This window comes from Talpa europaea (genome assembly GCF_964194135.1).
Source record: "Talpa europaea genome assembly, chromosome: 9".
Lineage (NCBI taxonomy): Eukaryota > Metazoa > Chordata > Mammalia > Eulipotyphla > Talpidae > Talpa > Talpa europaea.
This window is the reverse complement of record NC_140076.1, coordinates 52058996-52071633: the sequence shown is the minus strand read 5'-3', so window position 1 is coordinate 52071633 and position 12638 is coordinate 52058996. Positions and strand designations below refer to the sequence as shown.

General features: G+C 40.3%; 1 protein-coding gene across 1 annotated transcript in view; it reads right to left on the bottom strand.

Annotated features, from left to right (window-relative positions):
• NEGR1 (neuronal growth regulator 1) overlaps window positions 1-4213 on the bottom strand; it is a gene marked incomplete at its 3' end in the record, with an annotated part of 815688 nt that extends 811475 nt beyond the window's left edge. Inside the window, exon 1 of the mRNA XM_084242628.1 lies at window positions 3762-4213. Coding sequence (XP_084098754.1) covers window positions 3762-3937 — 176 coding nt within the window. The 5' untranslated portion in view covers window positions 3938-4213. The remainder of the gene's footprint in view (window positions 1-3761) is intronic.
• Between the last annotated feature and the right edge of the window lie 8425 nt (window positions 4214-12638).

Here is a 12638-nt window from a genome sequence, read left to right as displayed (position 1 = left end):
TATACACAATTCATACGGAAGAGTGTAAGTAGAAACATATTTAGAGCATTAGCTGAAAATGACATGCGTTTTAAAATTCTCATGCCCTGGGAGAATATAAATGAAGAAGTATTCCTTCTATTGTTTTCAAAATATTAAACATTTGGACATAGAGAACATCACTGTGAATAGGTAAGAAAGTAAACTCATTTTTTTTTTTTAAAGTTGTCTGCGATGTATGCCTTGATCCAGAGAAGGACTATGTTCCCCGAATCTCTGGGTCTAGAAACACTGGTCCTAAAGCATGAACAATGTGGTTCTAGCATCTCCTGGTACTGTGTCACCCCATGAAATATTAATCCCTTTCTTGAATGTACTACATACAAAACATTATTTGAAGACTGGAGAGAATAATTTCTCTATAAACAGACTATTTTTGGTAGGCATAAAAGACTAGTATGTATTATATAGTAGCAATCAAAATCTATATTTAATAAATTAATGAAAACATTGATTTGTGTTTGTAGTCAATTATAATACATTCTAGGGAGGTCCCAAATACTTTTCTATTGAACAAATGCATCATTAAATACTTTGTCAAGAAGGTCCAAAAAACTTAAGTCAATCCTTCAAAGATCTATCAGTGAATAATATTATTAGAAGTAAGGGACATTTTGACATTTAATATATTGCTTCACTAACCTCAAAAGGCAAAGCTAAAATGTTACGGATGTTGAAATTATTAAATGTAATTTCACTGTAAGTCCTCTAAGCAAAATAGAAAAGATGATTTACAAAATTGTAGATATTAGTAGATCACAGAATTAATTTCCCATTTGTATTATAATTCCACTTAAGAAAAGTTTTGTTTTTCTTGATTCTTTTCTCTAAAACAGACATTCTGGCATTTAGGAGATAGAAATGTATCATTTGACCTTTTAAACTTCTGTTTCATTACTGTAACCACAAGCAACAGAGTCACTGACTGACATGTTTGCACTTTCAGGCCTTTAGCACTTAAAGTTATTTGATAACTGCTATGCCACTATTTACTTTTTATTAGAGACACTTTAAGGAATGTGTTACATTAAAAAAAGAGTATACTGGGTAAAATTAAATAAATAATATGTATTCAGTGTTGTGTTCACTTGAGCATTTGATTTCTGTACTTTGATGGAAGGGAGTGTATGTTTGAGGGTGGATTTTGTTTTGTTTTGTATTCTAATGAATTATAGTATAACATTAAATATAACAGTAAGCATTCAAGGTAAAAGCATAAAATATAATTTTGTGACATTACTTTTGATGAACAATATATCACCTGACTTATACCAAATCGACTAGTCCTTAAGTTCTCTTTACTTTGGTCGCTGAACAGAGCAAATACTAGTTGTAGGAGAGAAGTCAAGAAAAATAACTAACACCATTTAACATTTTGATTTAGCAGAAAATTTCTTGCAAATACATATGTGAAAATAGTTTAAGACCTATGAACAATGTAAAAAGGTCAAAAATGGGCTAATCCTTAGAAAACTATAGTATTACAAGAAGCAAATTACTTTCGTAAAAAGTAATGTAGATCAGATTTCTGTTCCACACTTAAAAATGAAAAGTTCCCCAAAATAACATATCATAAGCCTCAACCTACAGCACACAAACGGATGAAGTACAGGGCTGCACCAAACCAACAATACTGGAAAGATATATTCCCCCCCACCCCCCACCCCCAAGTTAGAGAGGCTTCACTACTGGAAGCAATAAGTGACCTAAAACATAGGTCTCCTAGAAGCAGAACATGGACCCAGTTATTTTCATTAGCCATAGTATTTACTAGATTGTGGGTTAGAAACAAATGCCAAGATAGATCAGAAAAAGACAAGCAGTCTATCAAACCCTTTAGGTTGAAGATATTTAACGCTCATTATAAATCAGCAATATGCTGCTGCAAACATATAGATTGCAGCTCCCATGATATATGTTTGCAGTTTCTGAAGCAGTGTTTTCTCTTTACCGATGTTTTTCAAACTTCCAAAACAAACTTAATATAAACAACATAGGTTTAATTATATTCTCTATGTGACAGAGTCCATCGCTTTTATAAACAATGAAATGCTCTATCACTAAGCTATACCAAAGTATTTTGCTTTTGTATAACTCAGAGGCATTTTGTATTTACAACAAAGATAACAACATATATTATACAAGCATGTTACTATATACTAGAAACTATGACTATACCCTTCAGTATTTGGACTGGTAAACATGTTTCAGAAGGTATAAATCATATACCACACCCATATCCAAGGCAATTAATTTTAAAATATATTGCATGATTCAGATAGAAATATATCCCACTTTCTCTCACCTTAAACTTGCCATGTATACTGATTTTGTGCAAACCACACTTATAAGCCAACTACCACCCAGTGGAGAAAAAGGAGATCTTTCATGGAGACTTGAGGTGTATGTCAGGTGGGGGTGTCAGGGGGATAAAGGAAGGTGCTGGGAAATGAAGGAATAGGGGTATTTAGCCTTGTTTAGATCTAGCACTGCTGATCATAAATTTATATTTTCACAGAATATAAAATGTTTCCAGAAGCTCACTCTGCAGTGTTGCTTGAGGGTAAAAATCAGGCTATTAGATGTTCATGAATGACAAAATATTTTCATGCACAAGCTTAAAGAAAAGAAGAAGGAAGAGTGAGAAAAACAAGTAAAACTGAAGGTGGAGGAGGGAGGGAGAAGTTGGGGGGGGGCGGGAAGAGAGACAGAGAATGACCATATGTAGACATGTGTGAGTGACAGTGTGTAGAGCAGTGAAGGAGAGTGTGCCTTTTAAACAGTAAGAGAATCTGCATATGAAAGTGGTTGTTAGAGCATGGAAGTGCCTGCGTGAGGATGTGAAATACACAGTATGTGAGGGAGTGTGTTTAAGATAAAAGAGGTTTGTGAGGTTGAGAAAATGGTACTGGATGGGGTTAGAGGCAACATGCATGTGTTTGCTACAGGCAGGGGTGGGAAAGGATGTGGGGAGAGGGAGGGGGAATGTGAGTCCAAAAAAAAAAAAGGGGGACACATAATAGGGACGTTAATGAAGAAGAAAAAAAAATAGGCTCTGGTGAAAGATGAAGAGTAGAGGAAAGGGGATTGAATAAGAAGATCAGAGATGAAAGTCGTGGCAATAAAAGAAGAGGAGATGGAAAAGGGAGGGAAGAATAGAAAACAGAAAAGGTACAAAAAGGGCCAATGGAGGGAAAAGAAAGGAAGCACAAAAATGGAAAAACAGAAAGAGGAGGGTGAAAAGACACGAAGCATTAAGAGAAAAGAAAGCAAGCGAGAGAGGGACAATTTGAGCCTGAGCGTCCGAGTGAGAGGGAAATAAATGTGAGCAGGGAGCCAGCAGTTTGCAAAAGTGCTTCGGCTAGAGTAAAATAGAAACAACCCCGATAAACTTGTCAGACTCTCCACGAGCACCCCCTGACAGTAAAACAAGAGACCTTGTGAATTGAGTTTCAAAGTGGCACCTGCCCCTCCTAAACCTCACACTTCACTTATCCCTGGGCCACTTGGCTTTCGGGGCAAAGTGCTTTAGCATCATGAGTCCAGCTCGCTACCTGCCCGGGCGCACAGGGCGCAGGGCTCGGGGGGCAGAGTGGGCACCTGCAATTCTGGAGCTGCGGTCTGTCCACGGCGACCACCACCGGCATTACCATCGCTTTAAAGAGAAGGAAAGAGACAGAAAGAGACCTAGACAAGTACGAAAAGCACGCCGATCTTCCTACCTAAGCACCGCCGTGTCCCCTTTTCTGACCATCATGTTGTCCACGGCCGCCCAGGGGAAGTCCACACTCTGTCCAGCCGGGAGGCAGGAGGGTAGCAGGCAGCACAGGCTGAGGAGCACCGCCGCCAGCCACTGGTTCGAGCAACAAGCACCCTGCACCAACAGCATCATGTCCATCCCTGCTAGGGCTGCTCACTCTCCAGCAGCTTTCAGCTCGCGCTCCCCCACCCCCTGGTGCTGGCGAGGCTTCCCGGGAACCAGGCGGCGCGCCACAGGATTTTTTTTTTTTTTTTTTTTTTGGTGGGTGGGTGGGTTTCTTTTCTTCCTCTCTTTTTTTTCCCCCTCTCTCTCTCACTCTAGTAGTTAGATGTTGTTTCTCTCTCTCTCTCTTGCTTCCCCTCCTCCTCCTCTTGGCTTTCCCTCCCTCCCTCCCCTCCCACCCCCTGGCTCCACGCTACACCTCCTCTCGGTTGCTTTTGGCCGCGTCCGGAGTGTGTCTAATGCTCGGCGGCTCGCACACCATCTAGCGAGGAGGCGAGCGCGCCGGCTAGTGAGGGAGGAGGCGCGGCCGCGGCGGAGGCTGGGCGAGCGGCGGCGGCTGCACAAGCAGCGCGGGGCGCAGCGGCGGCCGGCGGCCCCCGGGCTCGCGCGCGTTGCCAAGCGGCCGTTTCCTTAGCAACCCCGCCCGGGGACTGGGGATGCAGCAGGGAGAGGTGGGGGGAGTGATCAGGGGGGAAAAAAAAGAAAGAAAAGAAAGAAAACGGGGAAGAAAAAAAAAAAAAAAAAGTCGGAGGAGGTAGATCCCAAGCCTGCCCGCTGAGGCGAAAAGGGAGCCGCGCCGCACACAGGACGCTCCCCTTCCTGTCAACTGCACTGAGTGATGCTTTGCTAGAAAAGTCTCCGGGTCTGGGCTGGGCCGGAGAGACCAGGGGGGCGCTTTGCGTTCCCTCCCGGTGCGTTTTACCTCTTGAGGCACCGTAAGTTTAAAGTCCGCCAAGTTGTGGTCGGCGCCATCATGACGCCGGGGACGGAGAGGCTGTGTTGTTTATTTTCCCCAGTCTCGCCAGGGCGGTCGCGCCACAGTTGACAAACGACCCACTAGTTCTCTCACTACCCCTTTGCGGAAATAGGTAGGGACGGCGGCGGGGGCCGCGCGGAGGGGACCCGCGGGGAGCTGGCGAGGCCTCGCGTGAGGGGAGACAGCGGGTCAGTCAAGTCAGGCGTCAGGCAGTGTGGACCGGAGGGCCCCCTCCCCCCTCGCCCGCGCTTGTGGGCGCTAAGTGGGGTGTGTGTGGTCGGTTCAAGTGGTGTGGCTGCGCGCGCGCGCGCACGTGTGTGTATGTATGTGTGTGTGTGTGGGTGTGTGGTGGGCGCGCACAAGTGTGTGCGCGCGTGTGGTGCGCGCCGGGCCTGTGCGCGCGCCACACGCAGGCGCGCTGGGAGGGACAGGGCGGGTCGCGCCGGGCTGCGGAGCGGGGAAGAGACTGCAATCAAGTGTTTTAATTGTGCAGACCCTGGCAGTCCCGTTATGTAAGAAGCAGTTTAACCCGTTTGAGCCTATCAGGCGCTGTGCTCAGCGCCTCTGAATTCCAGGCAGGGCTGAGGTACCCAGTTTGACAAGTCACGGGGTGGTTGGTTATTTTTTTTTAATGCCCCCGCACCCCCTAAACCAGGCTGGACAGGCTAGGCTGGCTTCTCCGCGGCGCAGGGCTGCTCCCCCCACGCCGCAGCCCCTCGGTGGCTCGTCAGGCGTCCTGGACACGCCGTCCGGGTCTGTGGCGGAGCGCGGTGCTGGGCGAGGGGCTAGCCACGACCCTTTTTGGTTTCTCGCCTTCTTGAACTCGTTTCCACGTTCGAGAATCTTTAGCTATTCCGGGCCATTTGCAGATCAATGCGAGCACCAAGGCTGGAGTCGATAGCAGTTACGCCAGTCAATCTTGTTCGGTGAGGAGTTTGGGAAGCCGAGCGGGGAAGTGAAGGAGAGATACAAGTAATTAAAAAAAAAAAAAAATCTCTCTCCACCATCACCGCCCCCCTCTTCCCTTTGGCATCCCTACCCCCTTAAGTAGTCTTATGGCACATTTTATTCGTCCGACCCCAGTTCGTTCCTTGGAGGAAATAAATAAAGCGCAAAACCCTCGCACATCCCTAACGCGCTTTCCATAATGCTACCAGGGTCCTTTGGCAAAGCGCACAGAAGCAATAATCTCTGCAGGGGTCAGCATCCGGCTGCCTCCCCAGACTGAGCGCTTTACGAGGCAGGCAGGGAGTCGTTTTTTTGCTTGGCGGTAGCGGTGCTCGCAGTGATTTTTATCGCAGTGCATGAGGAAATATGAGGGGAAAGGGAAGGGTTCCCATCACCTGTGACCACCCAGGCTGACTGATAGAAGAGCCCTAACCAGCGTCATCTCCCTGCTGAACTGACACTTCAAGGCTCAGCAATTAACCGAAACGTTTTCTGCAGGAGTTACTGATGTTATTAGTATTCAAGCTTAAGTCTCATCCTCTTCGGAAATTGAGAGTGCAATGGTATTCAACTGCATTTTGAAACATCAATAAAATGTTAGTCATTTGCGGATGAATGAAAACATTTTCTTTACCGTCTGGTATGCTAGGGAAATAATTGTCAAATGACAGATTCTTGCTAATATTGATGCCAAATACCTAGATAACACTGTCATCTTGTTAACTGCGTGTTTTTTTTTTTTTTCCTCGTGTGGTACACTGAGGGATAAAGCTTCAGATTATCTAGGGCAAATGGGGTTTAGCAGAAAACGACATACACATACATGGGGGAAACTATGCAGTGTTATTTAGTATTTCTCTAGAAATGATCTAGATTTTGTTGAAGAGAAGCAGAAGGCACAGTTTCCCGCATTGTGACTCAGTTTAATGCTATTTTAGGGATGGGGTGCTAGCATTTTCTAGTACACACTATGAAAAGCATCCTTTTATAACAGTTGTTTCCCAGAGATCTGGACATCTTGGGGAGGGGGGAGAGGATGAGAGGCGGGTTGTAACCAGGGATGGAGCTATGCAGCAGTTTTAATATGTACAACGTCCCTTCAGGCTTATAAAAGGAAACTGGAAACACTTCTATTTAAAGGCAAAGAGTTTATTTTCTTTATTTCTAGTTTCTATCTCAGCTCTCATTCACTGATCACAAGACACTTAACTCTCACAAAACCCACCCAAAAGAAGCAACTGAATAATCAAAGCAATAAATTCACAGATTATTGTAGAGATTATTTATATTGCCATTAGTATTATTTAAAGTGAGTACAAGAATGAGCAGTGGGGCAGCCTCTATGATTACTACATGTACTTTTGCTGCCCTGGTTAGAAAGAAAAATTATTGTAAAAGCTTTTCTGACTTTTCCCCCCTCAACCTTTCAGAGGACAAATAACTGACAAGATTTTACAGTGTTTCCAGTATTTGCTTTTTCAGTACTAGATTTCCTCCAACCAGAGTCTCAGCTCCTAGTTGGGAGTCTTGACTGTTTCTGAGGGAAAACCAGAGCAAAAACAAATAACAACAAAATGAAAGAAAGAAAACCTCCGAGGTCAAATGGCATAGATTTTTTGTATTGTTTTAAGTCTCCAGAGTAGGTAAGAGCATTGTTGGAACTTTTTAGATCATAAGAGTTGCAGAGAGTGTGGTGGGTTACTTACTTGGCTAGGACTAACATTGGAGTGAATTATTTCCTTTTATATCTTGGACCTTTATTTTGCTTTTAAAGCTGAATTTACAGTTATTGAAAAAAATGTGTTGACTCTATGGAGTTTGGAAAGAGAAAGGTAGAAATTTGAGGGTGATGGCTGATTATGCCATGCTAGATTAGTTTACATGCTTGTTTTTCATGTTTTGTGGCCTCAGTAGTGTTGGAAGAGTAACATTACAAGGACATTTATTAAGCTCCCTTAGTTTAATAAACTTGATATTTGTTTGACAGTGTACATGAGATTGTTATTACGAACTAAATTAGAATATATATTTACATGTATTCTGATACAAAATTAATGCAGATCTTTCATGCTATAATTGTCTAAATACAAGCAATTGTAGGCAACACAAGTACAGAGACCTACTGAAAAGAGCTGATGATATCATTTTGTAATTCCTGAGGAATTTGGTCAGGGTGCCCTTCTATACAGGGCATGAAAAATAACTCTCTAACTTATGCCAAAATTGATTCTCTATTTGGAGGAAGCTGGTTGAAGCCTTCACCACCCTGTGAACTTAAACTGACCTGAAGTGATGAATTGTAGGTAAGCATGACAACTACTAAGTTTTGTAAATTTGTTTGGGTCAGGAAAATCTTCCTTTTTAGAAAGGTATCTCAACCTAGGCAGTTTTGACAGTTTGGGCCAGGTAATTCTTTGTTTTGGGGACTACACTGTGCATTGGATAATGTTTAGCAACATCCCATCGAATAGGCCTCTATTCAATAGATAACAAATAACACCAATGGGTAGCAGTAGTTGTGATAACCAAAATTTCTTCAGACATTACTAAATGTCCTTTGGATTAGAGGAGGAGGGACAAAAATCACCCTGGTTGAAAACCACTCTATTATAGGTTACATTTCTTAAAAAAATATCATCTTATGCTTTTCAAATAAAATAATAAAGTAGATTTGTGGTCAAAAGAAAAGTACAGGCATACCTTGTTTTATTGCTCTTTGTTTTATTGAACTTTGCAGATATTGAATTCTTTACAAGACCTTCCACCAGCAAAAAAAAAAAAAAAAAAAAGAATCACTATCTGAAGTCTCAGATGACAGAATTTTTTAGCAATCAAGTATTTTTGAATTATTGTATATACCTTTGTGTGTGTGTGTGGTTTTTTTAGACATACTACACACTTAATAGACAACAGTATTGTGTAAATATGCTATGTGCACTGGAAAACCAAAAAAAAAAAATTTGTGACAATTTTTTTTTGCTGTGTTTGCCTTATCATGGTTGTCTGGAACCAACCTTCCTATCTCTCAGGGGTGCCTATATTTTATTTGAACTTTATAGCTACCAAAGTAGCACCTGCTTCTTACCAATTCACTCTCACCTTTGTGACCAAATGGCCCAGATAGGCAAGGATGTAATGAATTTAATGGCTGACCATAAATATTTATATATGTTTTCTCCCTGAGAGTGCTTTTATTAAAACTAGAGTTGAACTTATAGTTCTCATTTTTAAAATAAATTCATCACTTTGTGTTTGTTTAAATAAAGTATTATTTATAACTAAGATATATTTATATATATTTAACAAGTAGGTGGTTAATTTCTTTGACACAACTAACGAATCTTTATAAAGTTATAGCTACAGAGTATAGTGCTCAGGAAATAGCTACTACATAAATGAGAGGAAAAACCAAGTCATTTCCCTTTTGAATACATAAAAATACATCTATTCATTTACTATTTTTATCACATTTTCTATTGTCATTGACCTAAAAAGAGTGGTTAACTAAGGAAAACAGAATTACCCGAAATTGTGTTTATTTGGGGATAGCAGAGGAGTTGCATTTGTGGTAAAGCATGCTGCCACAAGTTACAGGTACCTCCTTTGAGGGTTTTGGGTGAGGGGATATGTCTATGGACAAGGAGGGCAAAGGTGGGGGAGGGAGCCCTGTTGCAATCCAGGCAGTAAGTTTATTGACTTGAGGATGGGGAGAGATTCTTGGTGGATATTCTTTGGTCAGGAGATAAGTTCTGATTTTTGGTTAATCAAGCATTTATGGTAAATCATTTTGTCCATTCTTAAGTTCAGTTTTAGGCACACATGTGGAGATTCTTTATTTCATATTCTGCATTTTAGATTTAAATATTTTCACACTATTTTAAATACTAGTTCTAATAATAAGCAAAGTATGAGAGCCTCCCTGGTGGTGCAAGGGGTTAAGATGCAGCACTATGAAGCTGTCTGCAGCCTTTGCAGTGTAAGTTCGATCCCCGGCCAGGGAGGTGACCCACATGGTGCAGCAGACCTCTCCTGACTTGCCCGCTGCTCCCCTCAGCAGTGTATTTCGGTGGATCCTCCTGTACTGTTCCCCACTCTGTCTCCGGTGAATCCTCTCACCCCCCCACCCCCGCATCTCTGGCTTATACCCCAGTTCTTATATGCATAAATAAATAAATCTATATAAAAATAGTAAGCAAAGTGTCAATAGTAGAAAGGGATGGAGGTAGGGCAAGGAGGTGGGAAGGGAATGATATTGAAAATCTACAACAAGCTCATGGAACTCAACAAAATCAAAATAACCCAATCAAAAAAATGGGCAGAAGAGCTAAATAGGCACTTCTCCAAAGAAGATGAGCAGATGGCCAACAGGCACATGAAAAAATGTTCAAAATCACTGATCATCAGGGAAATGCAAATCAATATCACAATGAGATACCACCTCCCACCTGTGAGAATGGCCCCTATCAAAGAATGCAGAAACAACAGGTACTGGCCAAAAAGTACTGGTGGGAATGCTAACTGGTCCAGCCCCTATGGAAAGAAGTGTAAGATTCCTGAAGAGACTAAAAATGGATCTACCATAAGACCCAGCAATTTCACTCATAGATATCTTCCTAAAGAACACAAAAACATGAATTTGAAATGAACCCTGCGTTCCTACATTTATAGCAGCACTATAGCCAAGATATGGAAGCAATCTAAATGCCCCAGGACAGATGAGTGGATCAAGAAGATGTGGTATGTATTTATATAAAGTGGAATATTACTCAATGGTACAAAGGATAAACTCATGTATTTGTGGTAACATGGATGGAACTGGAAGAGATTATCTTAAGTAAAATGAGCAAGAAGGAGTATGATAAATACTGGATAGCTTCACTTATATGTGGAATATAGAGAAACCAAACAAAATACAGACAAAGACACATTTTAAAAGTGACATTTAGAGCTGAGACATCCAGAAGGGAAAGGGAAAGTAGAGGGAGAAGAAAATACAGGGGTATGTACAGGAGGAAGAAAGGCCAGTAGACTATGGTGGAGGACTGCTGGTGCTTTGGTGGTGGGAATACTATAGTGACCACACTTGAGGGGAGAAATCGTATATTGTGAAAATGTAGGGATAACTACTTTCAGTGTCTTTCAAATCATTCTTGTAGAATCTGGGTGGAAATTACATTTGAAGTACTGAAATCTGTATTCTTTTCACTTGTAATTAATACAGCTTTAACTGTATATCACTATAAATTTGCATGATGTCTAGAAAAACGAATAAACACACTTATGATTTATTTAAGATATTTTCTTAGCAACTTCCAAAAGCATTCAAGTGCATCTATTTAAAATTAAATGCCAAATTTATTTTTTCCCCTTTGCAATATCAGGTATGTTAAAATTTGTATTTTCAAATTTGTATTCTATTTTTTTACTTGGTTAATTTGTATTTTATAAAATTTCTGATTCTGATTGCAGAGGTGTTTATCTGGTATCTGTAGTTTGAAAGACTTTGTTTTCAGAGTAGTTTTAGTTTTACCAAAGAAAAGATGAGTGAAAGATAGAGATTTTCTTTATATATACTCTTCCTCTACACATACTTAATACCCCTGCTTATCAACAGTACTTACTAGAATCACTTTTTTTAAAACCATGAACCTACACAGACATGTCATAATTGCCCAAGTCCATAGTTTATGTTAGGGTTGACTCTGAAAGTGTTACATTCTGTGGATTTGGACAAATATATAACGACACAGCCATGATTATAGAGTATTGTCACTGCCATAATAATCCTCTGTACTTTGCCTATTCATCTCTTTTCTGTAATTCCTAATCTTGTATTGTCTCCATATTGTTGCCTTTTCCATAATATTATTTACTTGGACACATGGAGTATATAGCCTTTTCAAATTGGCTTCTCTCATTTAGTAATATGGATTTAAGTTTCCTTCATGCTTTGCAGGGCTTGATAGTTCATCTGTCTTTAGCACTGAATTATATTCCATTGTCTAGATGTGCCAGTTTCTTTATCCATTCACCTACTAGGAAACATCTTGCTAGAAACCATTATATGATATCAGAATTATATGAAAGTTCTTCTTGCTCCACATCCTCATTTGGTTTTGTCAGTGTTTGAGTTTTGGCTGTTCTAATAGATGTGTAATAGTATTTCATTTTTATGTACATTTCCATGCTAACATACATTGTGGAACAACTTTTCATATGCTTAGCTCCATCTGGATATCTTCTTTGATAAGGGGTCTGTTAAGAAATATGGCTCATATTTAATCAGCTTATTTGTTTTCTTATTGTTGAGTTTTAAGAGTTCATATATATGTTGAGTTTTAAGAGTTCATATATATATATTATATATGAGAGGCATTTCATTGCATTTACTTACAACACAATCTTGACTGGAATTGGGCATTTTTAGTTTTGAGGAATTTGTTTTGATAATATAGTTTTCATAATAGTGGTATGAAAATACAGCTTTAAGATATAATATTAAGCAGAAATAAAACATCTATTGCCATTTCCTTTCATAACCACTTTTAGCAGCTGTTGAGATTTTTTTGTTCTTGCAGTAAGTTATGATATTCAAAGTGTAGTAAATCATTGTTTATGCCTAAGATTAGAAAAAAAAATAGCCAAGTTTGAAGTGGAAAAACTTTAAAGGATTATATAAAATACATTTCCAAATTTATAGTAGTTACCCATACTCACAATATTTTTCATTTTTGTTCTGACAACACACTTTTAACAACACAATTTCAGAAAAGTGCATAAAATATAAAGGAACAATTTAGGGAGGTATCATTTTAAAGTCAACATCTATTAAATTTCACCCAGATGAAAAAAAAAAAAAAAAACAAAGCAAAATATTCCCAGTAACTTAGAAACTCCATAGAATCCCTATCC